Consider the following 22,334-nt stretch of genomic DNA (forward strand, 5'->3'; position numbering starts at 1 on the left):
TTGAAGACTTACACCATGCTCTCTGATTTTGTCAGTCAGCCATTTATCAAGTTTGAGGTATTCACGGCGAGAGGCAAGTGCAGCAAGGTCAATAACAAAGGCAAAGGGAGTACCATTCAGCAACATCGATAGAGACTGCAGAAAGAAAAAAAAACACACACACTGGCTTATTGATGCTAAAAATGACAATAAAAACAATTTATATTTAGGAGAAAGTAGAGACCACCAGAGGATATATGACCCTACATCCTTTAATATGTCTTAATTAAATTTAATGTTGACTAAAACTAGTAAATCATTTAAAAAACATTAGTGCCTGATTGTTCTTCTGTAGCATTAAGGTTATAAGCTCAGAAAAGATACCACGTCAGTGATTATTTAGTCTGTTTTGACAAACCTTCAAGTCCTGGGCCACATCCAGGATGCGGGATAGCTTGGCCTGGTCATACTGCTCCCCTCTCATGTACCACTCAGCCATCGAATGCATTATTAGCTGACGGATGGAGGGAGACTGTCCCTAGAAAAATATCCAGCAGATTTTGTGAGTACGTAGGTGTTATAATCAAGACAACGAATACCCTTAAAATACAAAAAACACAGGACAAAAACATGACATCTGGACTTGAAATCAACAAGCAATTAACACCAACCTGTCCATGCCAGGCATAGTGCAGGATGATGGCAGAGTTAGGGTGGTTGCCCAGAAAGATGGGCATTAGGGTAGAGATGAGCTCATGGCGCAGTGTGTGCCAGGAGGTGGAGATCTGCAGCAATGCCAGCACCAACATGTCAGGGCAGTGCTTGATTGGGAAGCTGAACAACTGCTTCACCTGCTCATACTGGCCAACCTCAGACAGCCTGAGCAGGCTCTCCACCAGGTCCAGGCTTTTCCTGTGATGAGAAAACGTCAATTAGTCAAACACTCTGTAGCTTCCTTACAACATCAGGCCTGTAACTTCCTAAGTAAATCAACAATGAACTGCACTCAGTCAGTCAAATTACACCTCTAAGCATAAAGCAGGTTTTCACATGGCATATTATGCAAACAGCTACAGATTATGTTTGTTTGACGATGGTGGTTTTGATTATGAACAAATTATATATTATCATGTTAAATGTGCTGGAAATTTACAACATCCACACCATTGTTTTGTTTTAAAATGAAGGTTTTTGTTGTAAAATGAAGACAATCTCTGGACACAGAAGCATTTTATCACAGTTTCAGAAATAATCTCTGCCTGAAAACACATTACTTGACCCTTCATGTACACTGGGAATGCCTGTTCCAGTGTAAACAAGACGCAGATTGTCTACTGTGTGTGGCACAAAAAACACTACGAAAACAGTGAAAAGTAAGACCAGAGATTTCTTTGCTTGCACCGACAACAGGGTGGATTTGTTACTGGAAGTAACATGAGTTTAAGGCGTTGGTGGAAAACTAAGATCGGGAGTTGTTGCAAAGCACATACAACAACACTTCAGAGTGTTACTGAGAGAAATATTCATGCTGGAGGAAGCCATGGTGATGAGAAAAGTTTAACTTTACCTACACAAAAAGGTAGAAATCAGAGAAGGTATTTAGGCCTAATTCTTATGTTTTGACTTGACACACACACACACACACACACACACACACACACACACACACACACACACACACACACACACACACACACACACACACACACACACACACACACACACACTAACACACATAATGTATGTGGTATATTGCTGACCCCACTGTTTACTGCTTGTATTATTGTATGTATTGTAATTCATTGTATTACCTTCGATGAGGTATTTCTATAAGCCCATCTGGGTTTCTAACCTCTCCAGCATCGATTTTCTCTGTATTCTTTTGGACCTGTTTTCGGTTACTGTTTATAATGATGCCAGTAAATAAATAAGTAAATGATAACAGCCTCGTGAAGTGACCAGGGGTATCTACGTCATCATTTTCAAAAGTATTCCTTTCGGACTTTACAGATTAAGTCGCAACCTGAGTTTTCAAACTAAAACAGGATCAGCAGCATTTTCAAAGGTTTCCTCTTTAGGGTTTTTGAACAAGCCAGAACCAGAACAGTGCGAATGCTTGGCAAAAGAGTAGCAATGGTTATGAGTTTTAAAAATGGTTTTTTATTAGCACGGATGTAGTCTAAGTGACATGCAGGAGAAGGGCAAATAAATATATGTTTTATAGCATAATACTTTGAAACTAAACTCGCTAAAGAGCAATAAGCAACTGCTACACCCTTCTACACAGAGGCTGAGCAACAAGCTTCATACCAGGTGGCTATCTCCCTGTTGTCATCCTCTGGTGGGGCTTTAAGGATGTCAATGGCCACCGTGTGGCACGGGTAGTCAGCAAAGGAAAACACCTCTGGGCTCATCAGGGAGTGCTGAATGAATGACAGCTGAAACAGAAACAAAACAATTAGACATTTAATAGGGGAGTGTGATGCTCAACCTTCAACAATCAAACTGCACCGTCTAGACACGGAAATCAGTTCCTACTTAAGAGTTTTTATTTGTCTTCATCAAATCTTACTCTTGTTTTCAACAGAAAAAATTCCGTTCAACCAAGTTTACTGCTACAATTTAACACATGAAATAACATCACGGTGATGGAGCAGACATTGATCAGTTACCTGTCCCTCTGCGTGTTTCCATGGCCGATAGATGAGATCGACAGGGAAGACCTCCATGCCCAACCCCCTCTGAATGCCATACACCACGATATGCAGGCCTTTACTGTCCCGGATTATAAATCCTGGGTGGTCCAGTTCGTATGTCACCTCTTTGAAGTTCAGGTTGGGATTCTAGGACAGGAATGAAACATCCACAAATCAAAACAGGCTTTTGACATTGTAAAATGAGAGGGAAATCCAGGCACTCCAACAGTATGAGAACGTGAAAAACGAGGAGGAATTACATTAAAAAGCCTTTTTTATAGTGGCTAAATCATTCAAAAGCCAGCATGTTTTGACCAAACACCAGTCTTCCTCAGGCTTCAAAAACATATACATTGTGGATGAGGCCCTGCCTTTATAGTGGCAGGACCCATTAACAAATGATCATGTAGTCACATGATAGACAGGTAAAAGCTGAATGAATAACAAAATGTATTGACAAAAAAAGGAACATGAAATCTGATGACACCCACATCAAAATAAATATGTATAGGCTTTTGACAGTAATCTGGTATAAAAACTAAATACATGTCTGAAAGATTCAGTGTCAGGCTTAAAGCAAACAAGTGTGGACACATAAGCTTACAGCGTTCTATACGGATCAGACTTATGACCATTTAAATGTAACACGGAGTAGGTGAAATGCCATCAAATTTGAGTGCTTAAGGGTTCCTTCTTGTCACTCAGAACTGTTTCATTTTGGGAAAGTGCTGTCAGTGGCCACATGTGGAATAATCTGATGGTTCACGTACCACTTCTTTGACAACGTCGATGAGAACCTCAACATTCCACGTGTGTGCCTGCGAGCCGTCGTTCTTGTCCTTACCATCGCTCCAGATACCACTTCCTGGAGCTGAGATGGACTGTAAGAGAAAACAAAAAAGAAAACTAAAGCTTTGGTACCAGTACACTCAAGCATCATCATCCAATACTCTAAATATTAAAAGGTACTGAATCAAATGATATAGAAAATTTAAGTTGATCCTATTTCTGGATTTTCTTTAGTGCAAATAAGTAAAACCCAAACCCCGCAAATCCAGTTTCACCACTTCATATTTACATGTTTGGTTTGTAATACAAGTGTGTGAACAGATATTAATGACTAAAATTTAAAAGTATACTGTCTTTTCCTTTGGTCCTTATCAAGTAGACCAGAGTGCCCATGGCTTTCATATGTAGCGAAGCGACTCACCTGTAATGGGATGCCATCAGTTAGGCCAGAGTGGGTACGAGCCATCATGCCAAGGACCCTGGCTACCTGGCTGGCAGTCACCTCTCTCACCCCATACTGGATGATAATGTTTCTGCACTCATCCAGACTGAAGAGACAAAAGGACAGGTCAGACAACTGAAGACACTGAAACATCATTCAACAATTGGGCATATATACCTTGTTTTTAGCTTTGATAAATTGGTGATTTTAAACTTTTCTTTTGTTGCAAAACACAATACTGGAAAAAAAACTATGCTGTGTGCTTCAATATGGTGTGGTATGAACTGACGGTGTCTGTGAGGTCTGTATTCAGTGTCTCATCTACCTACAATGCATGCATTAGCACCTTGATATCCAATTTTGCCCACTCTGAATGCATCTTATCTGGTCTTGGTCACATGATTTAACTACATTCACTCGAGGATTTATATATACATGAGCATTTTAGAACTAAAACTTGGATATGTGAGTTGTGGATGTAGTTTGGGAAAATAATTAAACATAAATTTACCTAGCACAGAAGCCATAGCCAACTTCTTGCATGAATTCTGCAAGAGAGCTCTCCATCATGGTCTTAGCTAACTCCCCCGAGTCTGGCAGGATTCTGTCCATGAGAATGTCCCGTTTTTCAGGGTACAGCAGTGGTGCGAGCACCACAGGGCAGCGCTCCTGGGGGAAATCTGACATACAACACACAAAATAAACAGATGTGGCGCAGAAACACTGAAAAACAATTTAAGGGCAGAATTTGGACCACTTCTATACAAGCCCCTCTCACACTACATGTTCAACGCAGGAATGTCACACTGTTATTCCGCCAGGCTGTTCTTTACGAAAGGTACAATCACAGGATGTGGGGACAGAGTTGTCTCTTCTTTAAGCTGGCAGTAATAACAGTGCCAAATCAATGTCTGTGTAAAAGGGACAGCCGGCAGGATGGGACAGGTGTGACGTTTTGACACCATTTTATGCTCGCGACCCACCACGGGAGATTTAAAAAGCAGCTAGCAGCTAACTCAAAGAAGAAGAAGAACAGCAGTCGAAATTGGGAAAACAATGAGATCAGGAGATAAGGAGCGCCTTACCCTCTGAGCAGAGGATGAGATCAGCCGCTATATAACAGGGACGGTAAACGATTGTTATAGCCATGTTATGCCGTTGTTATTGTTTGTTACTATATTTCACACTAGAGGCAAGCACTGCTGCGTGATATGTCATGCCTCTTTCGCTTTTGGCATGCTATCTAAACATCACACACTGGAGCAACATGATAATACTGTTTGCATTTTTACACAGAACCAAAGTTGGTGTAAGGAAGGGACGTGGTTTTGCAGCAAGGCATTTGTGTCCCTCTGGCACAAAGGCTTCAGTCTGACAGAGACAAGTATCTCCACCGTTATCTATGTAGGCATCTGCATGCTTCAGGATCTGAACCAGATAGTTATGACAAATTTGTACTGATTCCCCATACCTCGGCAAAGTGTTTTGAGGAAGGCGTCAATCTGCTCTTGCCCTACTCCGCTGGCTCCCTTCTGGCCAAAGAGTAGATGGGAGAGCAGTAGCTGCAAGACCTCTATAGCAATGTCTTGGAAGCCACCTTCCTGGTTTCCTCCGAGATCCGCGTCAACGTATGACCGCAGGAGGTCCGGAAGTTTCTGTTTGATGAACTGCGCAGCTGTGAAACAGGTAAAAACAAATTCAGAAAGCACAAACTTGCTTTTCTATCATTTTCTCTGTAACGGTGAGCCACAATTTCTTTGTTGTCTAGTGATTCAGACCATTGAGACACCTCTTTCCTGCATGTCCATGTGTTACCAATCTTTATAACAACTTGATGAAAAGCAGCATTCACTTATAAAGGAATGCCAAAAATGACTGAACTGAATCAACACACCTTAGCCTGTAAATAAGTCATTCAATCATTTTTCTCATCTTCACTCTTGCCATAAACACACCGCTGGCCTTACTGACACTGAATCTTACTTTAATCTAGGACCATTGTCAGTATTTACAGACTTTATTCAAACAACAGTGTTGTAACTATTTGGTGGTGTGTGTGAAACTCAAAACTCAGATTTGTGACAGTGATATACAAAATACCCTAAGAATGCAACAACACAAGGATTTATATGAGAATGCACAAATATTGAATGAGTGACACTTTGTTTTTGTGATCGACAAGTTTATCAATGTGGTCTCTCAATAAAAAAAAAAAAAAGCAAAGTTTCCCGTAGCGCAAGGACAGAATATTATGTTCTGCTTAATGTCAATCAACAAGCATGTGTAAAACATCTAAGTTTTTTTGTTTTAAGGATAGAAAAGGATGTATATAACCCTAACCCACATTTCAGCCACTGTCTAAAGCAATATCCCCAGTACTGAAAATAATAATTAATTTTGAGCAAAACTATTTTTATGATGTGTGTGCAGTGTATGTCAATTATTAAGATTTTTTTTCAAAATCTTTTCACAATAACATGTGGCTATTTAAAACGGGGTTTCTGTTCATGTTTGTTAGAGATTTAAATATGTCAGGCTCTAAAAGAATTACTTACCAAAACCACGAAGGTCTGCGTTGCTGGAGTTTAGCAAAGCAAGTCCAAATATTACCTGGGAAATAAATCAATTAATTAAAAACACATTGTAAAATGTTTTCCCATTTCAGATAAATGTATTATTGTAACATGTCTTAACAATAATTTTTATTTATTTATTTATTTTTAATATGTACTGTATATACATTATCCCATTCAGATTGTCAATTAAAGTGGTAACAGACCTTTTTTTGGCTTTAATTTAGCATTATGAAGTAAAGGTGGATTGTACAATATAATAGCTTTACAACAACAACAACATTGGTGTTTAGATTGGTTTTCTACAAGCCTCTTTTTCACTATATAATTCTGATTTCCCTGGGAAAATGAAGGCTTGATTCACACAAGAAAATCTGCACAAAGTTAGTGTGTCAACTACCAAGCAACCAAAACAGGAAGACAAGAGTGCTTTTGGTTTCGCTACAGCAATCAGTATTTTGTTGAGTTTCCTCTTAGTGCGATACTCTGAGTGAATCCCACTAACAAGTTTGCCATCTCGGTTGAGACTACAAAGCCTGTGCTATTTTTTACTACCTCCACAAGTATAGGTGAAACTCGGCTTCATAAATATCACCAATTGCAGAAATATTTAACCGGAAATGATGGTGGTTAGTAGGCTCAGAGGAAACCAGAAAGCAATCTTCCCACAGCAGCGCCAACAATCATACAACATGGAAGCCCACTGCAGAACTGACTTACCTCTTGGACTTTGCTGAGCTTAAGAACTTTACTCAGTTGAGTGAACAAGTGTGCCGATGGCTTCAAACTCTGAAAAACAGTTTAAATCAAACACCTTAATAAAGATGAAATATTTTTTTTCCCCTCACTATACACACCTGCAAAATAAAATGAAAAAAAAAAACAGCCCGGTATGTCCACTTAAAGCCAGTGAATTTTATGAAATGTAGATCTGATAAAAATCTGATTTTTGATTCAGTCAGCTGTAACTTATGACTCCATATGCACTAAACTAAAACTATATTTTCTTGCTTGCTTGCTTTTAAAAGCATGTCTTCACCCAACACAGAATGTGTCTGTCAATAAGAGTTTTCATACATTCAGGATACAAAAAATAATAATACAAAAGTTCTGGCATGTGCTCCTTACCTTCTGGTAGTGTAGGGGATTGTCAATGGCGTAACACAGAGTAGCGATAAAGTTTGGCTTTGATATCAGCGACACACACTCCTGGATCAGAAACTGTGTCTTGGGCAAGGTGAAAAGCAAAACGTACCGAGAAGAAGAAGAAAGTGAAGAGAACAGAGGCAAGTGAAGAATAAAATAAGACAGTAAGTCTCACACAAGAAGAAGCGGCGTTCACTCACACGTCTATTCAATTACAAAATCACAATCACGATGTGGGAAAATATACTATTAAGACTATATATCAAAGAATATGCTCATCTGTATCAAGTAAGAGAAGTAATTTATAAAATGCAAGTTTCCCAGTAACGCCATTTAAAGATACATGTGCAGACAAGAGCAGAAAATACATGGCAACAAAGAGAGCGACAATGAGAGGACGCAATGTAGAGTAAACTGTGCCAAATTTAAAAGTGATGGGTGCAAAATGATCACTGTCTTGGGAGGTATGCTTTCAGTGCAGAGAACATAGTTGTATGCATCCAGCGTTTAATAAGCACACAGTCTCTCTTCAGCATACCCACTGGGCTTCTCTATCGCATAAAAAAAGCCTGGCTGTTTGGGTGGCTCATCTGAAAACCTAACAGCTGGCACAAAGAAGGAATCAGCCTGTGCAAGTTATGTTCCTTTTTTTATCGTAAAACAGTACACCAATACCAACAGCTGCTATTTTCTTCATAACTGAGTTTAAAAGTTCACTCTGTCACCTGAAATTAAAGATGAGCACTTGCTTTTTGGCCAAACAAAAATGAACTCTCATTATGTGTCCAGATGATCAGATCTTGTCTTAAATTCTAATAACATGACGGATGCTTTTTTCTTTTTTACTGCTTGACTATGGATGAGTTTATGAGCAATGTGTCATTTTGTCAGTGCTCTGCTTATCTTTTAAGCGAATGCGACAGCTTACAGCATAGCATAGTCAATAAGCTCAAATTTGATGCAGTAGAGTGATAAAGTGCTACTATTATTATTTAAGGAAAAATATGGTCAGACAAACTTTGCTGTCATTGCATCCTGTTATAAATTAACTTTTTAAATTCAGCATCTGGCTTCCAGAAAACCAGACCAGTTGTACCAGTCTCACCCTGTCTCAAGTGAACCTGAAGGAGATGTGAAACTACCACAGCTGACATGTAAAATTGTTCTTATTGTTCTGGATGTTTCAAATACTGGAGAAAAATTTTACAGCTACTTAAGTCTAGGACTGTAATTGTATCAATATGAGACCACTTTTGCATGTTTCACTATTGTTTTATTACACAGCATTTCACCTAGGATTTTTCTGGCAGCAGTGCTGAAGTGTGGGAGTTTTTTTTGCACCTCCAGAAGATATTTAACATGTCCACTGATACAAGAGGGCTTTAAACACACATTTGTACACAGTAGTGGATGTGTAACATTTGATAAAACGCTTCCCAAACCCCATATGCTGTTACACTTGCTCCTGTGTGTGGGGGCAGACATTACAATCAACATCTAGTGTTTCAATCAATATTATGACTCTGATATTGTTAAGTGCCATGTTGGTCTGGGGCACAACAAAGCTAAACGTTAACACTGTCAGAAAAAAAACAGAGTGAATCGCAGCCTCTACAGAAGCATTCAGTTCAGTGCGGTCTGTGTGGCGAGCGAGGAGAGTGACGGTTTGTCAGCACTCGGCAGGTGTGCTGGACGTCAGGTTTGCAGTAATTAATGTAACAGTGGATGTTCAGTGAGTTTCCGTGGGTCAAAACTGCCAGTCCAATGAAGCTATTTTTAGCAGCATCAGGGGAAACACTGATTAGAAATTTGTCTGTATACTATTCTTTGTAAACAACACGTTTAAAACTGACTGTAGGGTAAAATTATATCTTTCTTGTATTTTAGATCTTGTTTATTTATTTCGGTATAGCCTTTATCATCGTTTTAATTATCCACACATATGTGGCAGTATTTGTGACCTTTACTTAGATTAAAGGAACTGTTCAGACCGTTTTTGAAGACAGAGACTTTTTTACTCCAATTTCACACTCGTCCAACAGGGATCGGTTACTTCTCATCACTTGAAAGAATAAGCTTAATGGTCATTTCTGTGTAAGCCTGTGTATTGAAAAAAGCTGCTATTTGTAAAGACATGTTTAATGTTGCCTTTATATTGTCACTATCTATCAATATAGAGAATGTGGGAAAAAAATGTGGGAACGCAAGGGTAAGTGTCTCATACTGAGATACTATTACAAAGGTAACTTATGTATTTTATGCTGCCTGGCTGCATATATATCCTGGGAAAAATGGGAAACCCGTAAAATGCTCAAGGAATTAACTTCCAAGAAGAACAGGCCGAATTTAGTAATACATGAGGTCACAATTTGAAAGTCAATTTTAATAAAAAACAATAACAAAGAAGGATCTGAAATTGCATTTCCTTGCATCAAGACAAATTAGGCAGAAATACTACTGAAAAACGATATATTGTGTTTCTTGTAAAAAAATTACCTGGTGAAAGTCCTTGCCACTGCTTTTACCATCGCCACTGAAATCCACATGGGAGAAGAGACAGCGTAGTAGATGCCTGTCTGCCTCAGGACCGTGACGATTTACAATCTAGGAGAACACAGGTAAAATGTTGACTCAAAGACATATTTTAGGACACTCTACAGAGATAAACTTTGTCAGGTGAACAAAAATGTACTTGATGTCTTCACCACCACTTACATGCTGTATTTCTTGCTGGCTGGCTCGGTAGTTTTTCTTTGTTAAATTGTCCACCAGATAGCTGATTTGAGACAAAGCCAGCGAGAGCGAGTCAAGATTCATTGCTGGTTGGGGCGGAAGCAGGCGGCCGAGCACGGCGCAAAATCACCATTATTCCCCTTTAGTCACTTCAGTGATAGGTTACTTCTGCTCCCCCCCCCCAAAAGGTGTGAAAAATGTTGACTTCCAAATGAGTTTTCCGATCAGTGGCTCCCGGTGCTAGGTAGAGTCCTTCAGTTTAAAATCAAGTTCAGCATCTGTAATAACAGGACAACAAAAGTCATTTCAACTTTAAATAAATTAAACATGAGAAACAAGTTTATAAAGTAGGGGTTGATATATCATCGGCCTGGCCAATTGTTTGTATCTGCATTTTATTTCAATGGTCACCGATAAAATTAATTAATTAGGAAGTGCAAAGAATGTGTCATTATGGGAGGACCTTTTACTTTGGAAAACCTCAGCAGGTTATTTTTATTTATTCATTTTCTATTTTGATTTTCACTTGACTATAAAAAAAAAACATGGCTGGGAACTTGATGTATGCTGATGATGAGTATTTCAGTTTTGCTTAAACATTTACATAACATTTACGTAAAGTTTTGTGTTGGAGTTTGTTATATTCCAATTCTAAGCCCTGACAAAAAGCTTTGAATTTTTACTGTAAATGCATATTGGTTCCAAATACTGGTTGTCTGTCTCATCAACCACTAATAATCAGTATCAGCCCTGACAAACCAATACTGGTCGACCAATATAAAAGAGTGCACTAAACTAGGGAGTGCTAAAGTCGTACACTCATGCAGGACAATATTTACAATCAGTTGACAACACAAACTATTGTGACGGGCTTGGAGGCCTACGTGCATAAGAGACACTGAGGTGCAATTAGATGTATTTTAGCAGCTGCTGTCCGGCATTTAACTGCAAATAAAACTCCAAACTACCGCCAATAGGAGTTAAAGCTGCATAGTTTAGCAGCTACTCGCACGGAAATATTGTGGAGTTACATAAACTTTCCGTGCCAATAGCTTGTACTGGGCCTCGACCGTGCGCTAATATCTGGCACACAGATTCGCAATTTGTTAAGTTAGTCACTAACTTTTCCGTTTATAATGGCATAATGACTGTAGCAGCTCAATCGACCAATTCAAAACTATGTAGCATTAAAAGCTTTCTAGTAACATATGAACACAGGGAGTCGAAATCACCCCATGAAACAAAGACCAAGCTAATGTCAGTTAGTTAGTAATACTACTCGCAAGCGATCTAACCATTTAGCAGGGTCATAATTTGACCAGACATCCTAAATTAAATCAGGCTAAGTTAGGGAATGGATTTAAAGCTAACTTCACCTTTCGGGGACAATATTCCTGTGGCAAGTGGGGAAACCTGACGACCGAAGCTAACAGTACCATGACGCTGATAAACACGACTTGCTAGGGGAGAAGTTCAAGTTATCCAACATGTTTACTGATTAACTGAACCACCGTTTACATTACCGGTTAAATCCGTCGCTCACTAAATCACACTTCATCCTATATTCATATCCCTGCTAATCACCCAGTGGCCAATATGTAACATTAACCCCTTTGAAATGTTACCAACTCCTTGTAGGCTACGAGCTAATGCTATCAAATTAGCATTTACATGAAGCTAACATTAGCATTGTGAGCTCGCTTCAAGCTGGTCTGTATGAATCGGCAAAACCAATTACCATTGCGTTTTTGTGTGGTACACACTAAATAACAGCCACGCTGACTTATTAATCGATTACTAAGATTTCGAGACCGTTACACATGCTTTCGCCGTGAGCGTGAAGGCCGCAAGTGTTGCGGATGGGTTTTGCGCGATCGTGCCAGCTAACGTTAGCATTAACCTTGTTAAGGTTAGCTTACTTCCACGGGCTCCGGCTAATCCATGGAATCGGCTAGCATTACAGTTGCAAATGCTAACTGTCTTGTAAAGACGGTTTAACGTTACACCGACGCGACGTCAATGTCGGCTACAGCAAAAATGTGACTAATGTGGTTATAGATAACCAAATAACCTACGCTGCACGAGAAACGTCGCTAAAATAAGTAATTGTTACTTTTTTGATAAGACCAATATGACAGCTGCCTTTCAGTAAATAGACAGCCCCCGCACTGGTGGCTAACGGCCGTCCTCCGTAGTAACATCGCTGCTTGTGTGCTGTATATAAATCTTTCGATGGTTGTTGGGTAAATATATCGTAAATCTCACCGTGCTCCCAAGAAAGTAATTCAGATGTTCATCCCTTCTTGTTTCACACAACAAACTTGACGAAATGGAAGGGTCGCTGTGCCTCCAGTTCAGTTTGATTTTCAAAATAAAATGGCGACTGTCACCACCGCGGCGCGCTCACGGCTCGAGACGAGCGCGTGAGCTTATCCGCGCGACACCAACGCAAGGTGCTCGCCAGCAGACACCTGGTCCATGCTGACTGCCATATAGTAATTCAGTTATAGTATTTCATTCAATCTAAGTGATGGAAAATGAAGCATGGGTTGAAGATTCTTTATATAAACGCAAAGTGAACGTGTCTCTTTTGTAAAACCGGATCAGCAAGAAACCAAAATCACTTGACAATAAGGTCTGAATTTCCATCAAATTTAACTAAACGGGACAAACTAGCTGTTAACGGGGCATTTCATAATTAACCTTTTAAAATTACACATTTTCGTGTCGCTTTCCACATAAAATGCGCTTTTCAAGAGCAATCTTTTAAAAATATATATATATTAATATTATGTTTTAGTTTCATTAAGTTTATTATTTAACCAGTATCAGTCCTGATCATAAATATTAATTAAATTTCAGAATCTTAACCCTTTTAATAACAATTTTGTTGATCATGAAGCTATTATGGTTTTAAATTAAAAAAAAAAAAAAAAAAAAAAGACAGTCAGTAACATTACCCATCAACACAGTTGCAGGCTCCTTTGTGTTTTTTTTTCTTCTTAAATCCTTTTTTTTTTTACCCTTTAACATCCTGCTACACTGTTTGGTGGAGCACATTTTGAGTTTCTATCTAGGCTATATCTTAATGAAAACATTTGTATGGAATTTTATCATAATTAGCATATGGATTATTGAGTTATTGCCCAAAATATGTTTTGTGCGGTCACAATGACCTTCGACTGCCAAAATCTCATCAGGTCATTCTTGAGTCCAAGTGGAAGTTTGTGCCAAATTTCATGGGAATGGGGAGTAGGTACGTGTAGAAAACCTGAAAACACAATGCATCCAGCCAGCTGCGAGTAGGCATAACAATTAATGGTTTATAACAGTTGCAAAGCTAAAACAATCGATATCTGCACCGGGTATTTCTTTGTCATTACTTACAAAAAGACCATTTCTAAAACTTTATATGCAAAATAAGACATTTCTGAATTCTTAGGTCAGATGCACATTGAGGTTGTCTGCTGTATGCTGACAGTAATTCACATTTGCATATTTGGAAAAATACAGAAGCTGAAGTTTTATTTGGGTGCTGACTGGGGTTGACAGATTATCAGCCTGGCCGATTATTGAGGCCGATGTTTGGCATTTTAATTAATAAAAAAGTGTGCGTATTACACTCAACCATCAACAGTGAAGGTAGTCTGCAATACATGCAAGGAAAAAGGTCAGCATGGGAGAGACTTACTTTGTAAAACCCCAGGGAGCTATTTTTACTGTTTAATTTTTTAAATTAAAAATTTCACTGAACTTTATAAAAAAGTTGCAGGTAACTTGCTGTAAATTATGCTGAAAGTTTAAGTTTCGATCAAATATTTGCTAAAGACATTTAAACAAAGTTTTTTGTCGCAGTTTGTTATATTCCAAATTCTAAATGTCGAAAAACATTCAAATTTTTTTTGTAAATGTATATCGGTTTCAAATGTCAGTTATCGGTCTCATTAGGTACTTCTAATTGGTATCGGTCCTGAAAAACCAATGTCTGTCAACCCTTATTATGCACTCCATTCCTGTTTCATGTACAGATGATGGTAAAGCATCTTACATATCAACACTATGAGCGAAGTGCAAATCAAAGACTGCTTAAACTCATAGATCTGTCTCCAGTACAAACATTTATTGACAGTGCTTTTTTTTAAAATTTTTTTTTAGACATTTCAGTTTCCCCTTTGAGATAAAAAACCTCCTCCTGCCCACTGCGGCAGCTGAAGTCATGACTTGGTGAGCTCCATCAGTCTGTGCAGGACGCTCTTCTGTCCGCAGCGCACCTGCAGAGCGTTCTGCTGCCGGCTGCTCAGTCCTTTAAATGCCTTCTTGTCCTCCATCAGCGCCTGGTCACTCTTCACACCCTCTGTCTTCCCCTCCTCCTCCTCGTCTCCGTAGGACCTCAAAGTCAGACAGGCTGCTTCATGAATTAGCCATTTCCAGTTGGCCTTTAATTTTGGGAGACCCTCGTTCGAGAAAGCGAGGGAAATCTCGTCCTCCTCGTCATCTTCCTCCCATCCTTCATTTTCTTTGAACTCTGAGAACTCGTCCTTTGACATGCACAGCACCTGAAGATACACAAAGCAAGACTTCTGTTTCCAGTGACAGCCATTCCTAAAATATTCTTCTTACAAAAACCTCCTGTGTGTTTTTATGCCTCTGCACTGTTGCCAGAGGCATTATATCTTTGGGTTGTCCGTTCGTCCCATTCTAACTAAAATAAAACTTGCTGCAGGAAACATTACTAAAACATTGCATTGTACCATTCTCAGAATGTTTTTATAACCAAATAGGAGGTGTTGACCAATATTGTTTTTGTTTTTTAGGGCTGATACCCATTGTGGTAAAACACAACTGATAACCAACATTTGGAATTGATACGCATTTACAATAAAATTTAAAATCTTTCTGTCAACATTGAGAATTAGGAATATAACAAACTCAAACACAAAACTTTGTTTAAATGCCTTTAGCAAATGTTTTATCAAAACTGAAACATTCAACATCATATACAGCAAGTTCCTGGCAACTTTTTATTTTTTTAAGTCAAGTGAAAATTTCAATTAAAAACGAGTAATTCAAAATTTCTCCCTGAGGTTTTTACACAGTTAAAGCTCCTCCCATGCTGACACTTTCTATGTACTATTTATTTAATTTTATTGGCGATCATTAAAGTAAAATACAGATACAGATAATTGGCAAAAATGCCAAATATCAGCCCCAACAATCGGCCAGGCTGATAATCTGTCAACCAAAAATTGATAGCTGTTACTAGAATTTGGTCATGCTGAATTGAAATGACACTAATTTTGTTTCCACCTCGAAACTGTGCTGATTTTATGGATCTTCTGTGCTGCTTGGTGTGTGAAGCATCCATGTTTTCACAGATGTGGACGTTAAGTGTAACTGCAATTCTAGTTCCAAATTTGGATCAGCGTGCGAGCGAACAGATGTCACTCAAACAGTGCTGCTCCATGTACTTCCTCACCTTGAGCACTGTGTGTAGCTCTGTGTCTGTAAGGCAGCCCTGTTTGCCGAAGACAAAGGCTCCTTTCTCTTGCATCATCTCAGACAGCATCTCCCACTTCTCCTCCATCAGCTGCCGGTCCAGATCTGACTGAATACCTGGGAAGAGAAGAGGAAGATGGAGGGATGAGGAGGGAGGAGGAACAAAGTAACAAGGTTGGATTTGGGTCCACACTGTAAATAATAAACAGCAAAGTGCTGTAAAATCATGACATCAGAAAACTGTAAATAGAAAAACAATGAACCAGTGTTCAATTTACACTAATATTTTGTAAAACTTTTAAAGTAAGAATATGTGGAAATAATGGTATTTCTTTATAGAACTTACAGATTACTGTAGTTTTTTTTGACACATGAAGCGTATTACATTTTGCAAATTCATATGTTTGGCTTTACTGATATATACGTTACCTTTAAATGGATTTTACAATGGATTTAAAAACATCTGAGTGTTACATTAGATTTTTCCTTGAACTTAAACTTTCTTATTGATGTTTACTCTAAAAAATGAGTAAGAAAATGATTTTGGCATTAATATTCAGACAAATATTTGACCTGCCCTTAACAGCTTTTTTTTAATGTAAATTTTCAATTATTAATTTAATTTGAGGGTTTTTACATATAATTTGACTGGTAATGGAACTGAAGAAATTTCATTTTTGTCCTCTTATTCTCATACAGTGTCATTTTTACAGTTTAAAAATGTCATTATTGCAACAGTTTTAAATTGTTCAATGTTTTTCCGGGTTGTTCTGTAAATTTTTTACAGAATTATTCTGGCCACCACAGCTGCTAGTTTTTTTCTGTAAAAACAATGGAATTTATTTTCCAGCGCACATTCAAAGCATTTCCTTCATCACATATTTTCTTCACACTTCTCTCTCTATAATTTGTCAACAATCTGTCAGTCTGGTCACCTTGTGTTGCAACTTTGTAAAGGTTGGTGACGGGGATGTCAGCGGTGTCATTGCTGTTGCTTTCATACGGTTCGGTGAAGCCGTACATATGCAGCAGCTGCCAGTTGGCCATCTGCCCGTAGGTGTTAAACACCTCCTCGCCTTTATGAATGGGCCGCACGCAGACCATCTTCAAACTGTCCTGAGAAAGACGGCATGTAGAGAAACAAGAAGTGAGAAAAATGCAATATGCTCACAAGTTTACACGCACATAAACAACATATTCTGTTTGGATATGTCAAGTTTGTTCCGGTTTTAGTGGCATTTATCAAAGGTCCAGTGTGATTGATTCAGGGGGATTTAGTGGCATCTTGTGATGAGGAATGCACATTGCAACCAGCAGAAACCACAAGCCAAATTATCAGTAGAGGTCTCTTCATGGACCAGGTCATTGAAACCGGAAAAACACTAAATAAAGCAGTTTAACGTTATTAATCAGTGTTTCTCCCGACACTGTTTGGCACATCACATAGAGAGCTAGTGCATGTGCTCACCTTCTTTCTATGACAACTTAAGATCCAGACATTCAGGTTTTTTAGCTGGGATTTTTACACAGAGGTTTCTTCCTCTCCAAAAAAAAAATTAATGCAGCAATTTAAACCACTAAAAAATAAAATAAAATGTCACGTTAAAAAAAATCAGCGTTTTTCGCTGCTTTTTCGTCGCTGCTGATCACATAGGGACTGCTAACAACTGTGGAAAAAATGAAAACGTGAATGACCCCATCTGTTTGGTTTGTCCATTCTGGGCCACTGTAGAAACATGCTGATGCAACATGGCGATCTCCTTGATGAGGACCTACTCCCCATGCAGATATTAACGGCTTACTCTAGGGTGACTAAAACATGTCTGTTCTTATTTTCATGTGATTAAACACAAAACACATTAAACACAAATTGTATAAATTATATAAATTATATAATCCCCCTAAATCCTGCATACGGAACCTTAAACTGGGCAGTAAATTTACATTTTAGGTCTTATTCACAGAATAAACCATCAAAACTAGATGTTTGAAACAAGGAAAAGTCCATCAACGTTAGAAGAGTATGTGTCTCCTCACCGGTGTAAACTCCAGATTAGCATTGTGATTGGACACATGGTTAAGCATGTCTGCCATGGGAACCATCATTGGTGGGTTTGGGGCCTTCTCCTCATCATCATCATCATCATCATCTTCGTCCTCTTCCTGTGGCTCTTGGAAACTACAGAGAGGAAGAAGAACAAGGAGGGAATAGTGGTGTGGAAAAAAAGAGATCATGGGACTTTGTGTATAAGAGTGTATTTTGTCTAACTAACCCAGTGACACTCAACTTACGGCCTGGGGGGCCAAATCTGGGCCCTGATATGGTGGCCCCACCCCCCAACCATTTTTCACAATAAGAATAAAGTGATTTTCAAAATAGGGCTTGTTTATCAAAAAAGTGCCAGTGGAGAATCAACCACACCCCCAGACGGAGGTCCTTGCTAAGCCCCTAATATCCTAAAATCCTGTAAACATCCTTAATTCCTAGAAATGTCCTAAAATCCACCAAACATCTTAAAATCTGCAATATGTCCAAAAATCTGTGAAAAGTCCTAGAATCTTAGAATGTCCTGCAATCCTAGAAATGTGCTAAAATCCTAGAAACATCCTCTAATCCCACAAACATCTTTAAATCCACAAAACATCCTAAATTCTGTGAAAGGTCTTAAAATCCGAGAAATGTCTTAAAATCCTAAAAATGTCCTACAATCCCAGAAACGTCCTGAAATCCTAGAAATGTCCAGAAATCCTAGAAATGTCCTGAAATCCTAGAAATGTCCTAAATTCCCACAAACATCCTTAAATCCACAAAACATCCTAAATTCTGTGACAGGTCTTAAAATCCTAGAAATGTCCTAAAATCCAAGAAATGTCCCAAAATCCTGGAAACATGTATGGGGCTGCTGCGACTGCCCCCTGGACGTCTGTCATTTTGCCCCCGTGCAGAGCAGTAACTGTCCTAACCTGTAGGCCATGACAAAGGCCACCAGCTGTGTGTACAGCTCCAGTGTGTGCGTGTCGGGGTCCCAGAGGTGAGGATGTTTGGTGATAAAGGGAAGGACCACGTCTGTGTATTCCCTCTGGATGTTAGCCAGGTCTCTGTCCACAGCCTCTGGAATACCTGTCCCCCTCAGCAGTCTGTCTCTCTCCTCTTTAGACCTGAACAGATTTAAATTAATGTTAAGAAAACTAGACATCCACGATCCACCAACAGAGTTTAGACGCTGACTTTAAAAAGGGTTACCAGAACATGGGGTGGTCCAGCGTCTTGAAATTGGTCCAAAGAGAGAGGTACGGTCTCCAGTGGGACTGAGAGGATGTATATTCATAGAGCAGAGCCACGAGCAGGGGGACCCATCCAGACGAGCTCTCCAGACATGACCTCTCTGTGAAGGGTTAAAGGACAAACAGAGGTGACAAACAGAGGTGACACAGGCAGCGTCAAATTTGGGAGAACTTCTTGGTCATCATGACTTGTCACCTTTCTCCAGCAGGGCAGAGACTTTGGTTGTTTGGTGGTGGAGAAGAGCTGATCTGGGGATGGTGAATAAAACCTCCCCCTCCTCTATGTCGTCCTTGGCCAGCATCCCGTACTCCGCCACTGTTCCCTCTTTACTCACACACACCTAGAGAGAGATCCCAAGGGACTGTTAGTTATTTATGTGCGGGGAGGGGCTGGTGGGGGTAGGCATGACAAATAACTTTTTAAACACTGAGGAGGGACTTATGTTTTGTTTCATATAAACGGCTGCATTAAAAAAGAACAAAAAAAACATCAGAAACTCAAAATCTGCCGGTGCTGAAATTATAGTTGTTGTTTGTTTGCCCCAGTCGTGTTAATTGTATTATTAGTACTGTTATTTCTGTGTTTAATAGTAATATTCTTCAAACAGCATTTCCTCTTATTGGTATGGGTTGTTGTTATTTTGTCTGGCCTTAGTTTGGCATTATTGTTTGGCTCTTATTGTTATGTTACCTCTGAAAAAAAACCCTCTTTCTTCAGCTTTGTAAACTTTGACTTTGTAAACTCTGTTTTTAAAGGTGCTACAAAAATAAAGTTATTATTATTAATATTATTACTTCTGTTTGTTGTATTGGCTTCAATATGTACATTTGCTGACAGCGGCCTGAACAACCAGGCTGACCCGTTAATTCCACCAGGTCCGTCAATGGTGCATTAAGGCCACGGTGGCAATGCTTCCCCCCACTAACTCCAAACACTGGCATCTTAAGCCACGAAAAATTTTGAGTGGTTATTGTCACTAAAGCAAGAATACCCAACTTGCCAATAGATGTTTCTAGAATTTCAGGACATTTTTAGGATTTTAGGATGTTTCTTTGATTTGAGGAAACGTATTGAATTTAGGACGTTTCTCAGATTTCTGGACAGTTTTTGGGTTTTAGGACATTAGGGGCTTAGCTAGGACCTCTGTCTGGGGTGTGACGGATCATCCACTGTCACTTTTTTGATAAACAAGCTCGATTTTAATGCTGTTTTATGCACTCTGGCACCTTATGTATACTAAAAGTACAAAAATAATTCCCAGTGTGAATAACTTTATTTTCATTGTGACTGAGAAAATGGGTGGGGGGCCATCCAGTATCCAAGTATCACTGCCGAAGTGCATAAAAAAGCACAAAACTGAGCTTGTTTATCAAAAAACTTTGGACAAAAACATTAACCTGTTCAGCATATGCACCTAAATAATAACTCATATTACCCGCCTTCATCTCTTACTGCTTCTCCATTCAAAACAGTCCAGAGCCGGGCCTGGCTATGTACAAATTGAGCAACTTTGAAGTTGTTAATTTGATAAATATTAAGTATGCCAAGTTTGCGAAACAGAGGTAATCTATGACTTCATGGACCTGAGGAGACCATGATTCCCAACCGGAGAATCGGTTGCAGTTTAGTTTGATGAACACTGGCCCAAGCAATGTTGCAATAACTAATAAAAGGACAAATCACACAGATAGAGGAAGACTTTTGTGTTTGGAAGATAATGAATTCTTTCAATTATTGAAATGGTTTATTGCAATTTTGGATGTAATGAGTGGAATATTTTCCCTCTTTAAAATGTTATATTTTCCTTAATGTTATGTATTTTATACACTGTTTTTAGCCTTAATTTTCATTAATAATGTCAGTGGGTTAATTTTATTTTCCATCTCCTGCATTCTGTGCATTAAATTGTTATCCTTATTTTCTCTTACATTTACTAGTATTATCAAGTAGGTTTTATCCATGTGAAGATGCATTCTATGTATTCTATTGTGATCTTATTTTATTTTTACATGCAGGTTTTACTATATCTTTATGTCCTCTATGTCTTTTGATGTAAAGCTTGGTGCATGTAATTTCTTTGTTGTAAAGCACACTGGGCTGCATTTCTTGTATGAAAGGTGATAAACAAATAAAGTTTATTATTATTATTGTTAAATGTGAGGTTTTTCAAGATATGATTTCATCTAAAAGTGCACCAATAAAACCAGTTGATTTTATGTTGGGACATTATTAAAAAGTACAGTTTAAAGGGTACTTTTGTCAATGAAGATGATTAGGGAGACTGGGATCAGTTCAGCTAAATGAGGGGAGCTGTCTGAGTGCACGTCGCGATGATAACATACCTTATTGCTGAGTACCAAACCGACTGTGTTGCACCACTGTAGGAAGTTCTGCAGCGGACTGACCTCGAGACCATCACCTACCTGTCGGCGCAGGAGTAATTACACATCAATAACATGACCAGGCACGCGTGACCTGAAGCTGTTGTTTTCTTACTGTTAGGCTGCATTGATGGTATCATGAGAATGAAATTGAAAGCGAATAGCACCAACATCATCAGCTTTTTTAGATTATCTTTAACTTCACCACAGAGAGAAAACACAGCGTGCACCGGAAGCAACAACTCACACACGCAGCTGGTTGCACACTATAAGTTAGCTCGTGTATACACAGACACGCATGTACAGACAACTCAAGCAGCAGCAGCATCTTTGTTTTGGGTCAAAACGGGTTAAATCGTAACCTTGGATCGTTTCGCTTCAGTTGCCATCTTGTACACGTAGGAGCAGCAGCACGCGACGATGCTAGTGAACTAGCCCACAGCTAGCGCGAGCATGCGGACTGTGAGGAAACATGGGTTAAGTTGGACCCAAATATTGACTTGCAGGCATCCGATGACCTTTCTTTACATGGATTTTAGGGACTGTTCATTATTAATGAGAGGAGAAGGGGTGGTGCAAAAAGAGAGAGGCATGTCAAATATTTTTTAAGCACTGGGAAGGGTTTTTTTGTTTTGGGCTTTTTTTGTTTTGCTCAGGAGATACAAACATGCACGTGTTTTTATCAAACTTACACCATGTATTATGAAAGTACATTGCATTCTACGGAGCCCAGGATGTGACATGGATGTGTTTTTTTGTGTGTTTTCGTTTATTTATTTGTTTTGTTTTAAAACACAAATTACTAAATTGTAT

The 22,334-nt window shown here is 39.0% G+C and overlaps 2 protein-coding genes across 10 annotated transcripts in view; both read right to left on the minus strand.

Annotated features, from left to right (window-relative positions):
• cnot1 (CCR4-NOT transcription complex, subunit 1) overlaps positions 1-12,787 on the minus strand; it is a 30,168-nt gene extending 17,381 nt beyond the window's left edge. For 4 of the 9 annotated variants that reach the window (XM_042496834.2, XM_042496829.2, XM_042496833.2 and 1 more), the window contains exons 1-15: positions 12,624-12,786; positions 10,341-10,636; positions 10,122-10,229; positions 7,608-7,706; positions 7,200-7,268; positions 6,462-6,516; positions 5,378-5,581; positions 4,418-4,586; positions 3,886-4,012; positions 3,446-3,556; positions 2,652-2,822; positions 2,290-2,417; positions 651-891; positions 398-517; positions 13-135 (exon numbers count right to left, since the gene is read on the minus strand). In XM_042496834.2, coding sequence (XP_042352768.1) covers positions 13-135; positions 398-517; positions 651-891; positions 2,290-2,417; positions 2,652-2,822; positions 3,446-3,556; positions 3,886-4,012; positions 4,418-4,586; positions 5,378-5,581; positions 6,462-6,516; positions 7,200-7,268; positions 7,608-7,706; positions 10,122-10,229; positions 10,341-10,442 — 1,827 coding nt within the window. In that variant the 5' untranslated portion in view covers positions 10,443-10,636; positions 12,624-12,786. Of the gene's footprint in view, positions 1-12; positions 136-397; positions 518-650; positions 892-2,289; positions 2,418-2,651; positions 2,823-3,445; positions 3,557-3,885; positions 4,013-4,417; positions 4,587-5,377; positions 5,582-6,461; positions 6,517-7,199; positions 7,269-7,607; positions 7,707-10,121; positions 10,230-10,340; positions 10,637-12,623 lie in introns of all 9 variants that reach the window. The other 5 variants (XM_042496835.2, XM_042496827.2, XM_042496831.2 and 2 more) reach the window with 3 other exon arrangements.
• A 1,670-nt stretch (positions 12,788-14,457) lies between these two features.
• On the minus strand, positions 14,458-22,023 carry setd6 (SET domain containing 6, protein lysine methyltransferase). The gene is made up of 9 exons (XM_042496398.2): positions 21,884-22,023; positions 21,483-21,563; positions 19,336-19,480; positions 19,099-19,240; positions 18,819-19,013; positions 17,892-18,033; positions 16,790-16,970; positions 15,835-15,971; positions 14,458-14,914 (listed from the first exon to the last, which is right to left on the minus strand). Exons 1-9 carry the CDS (start codon positions 21,908-21,910, stop codon positions 14,573-14,575), a joined length of 1,392 nt encoding a protein of 463 aa, XP_042352332.2. The 5' UTR covers positions 21,911-22,023; the 3' UTR covers positions 14,458-14,572.
• Positions 22,024-22,334: the final 311 nt, after the last annotated feature.

The sequence above is a fragment of the Plectropomus leopardus genome, chromosome 7, assembly GCF_026936395.1.
Source record: "Plectropomus leopardus strain MGB_pleo_1.0 chromosome 7, ASM2693639v1, whole genome shotgun sequence".
Taxonomy (NCBI): Eukaryota; Metazoa; Chordata; class Actinopteri; order Perciformes; family Serranidae; genus Plectropomus; species Plectropomus leopardus.

Coding starts and splice junctions, on each gene's coding strand:
- setd6 (XM_042496398.2), bottom strand. CDS start 21,910: ATGGCAACTGAAGCGAAACGATCCAAG. Junction 19,241..19,335: donor CTCTGCCCTGCTGGAGAAAG/GTGACAAGTCAT, acceptor AACCCTTCACAG/AGAGGTCATGTCTGGAGAGC. Junction 16,971..17,891: donor CTAATCTGGAGTTTACACCG/GTGAGGAGACAC, acceptor CGTCTTTCTCAG/GACAGTTTGAAGATGGTCTG.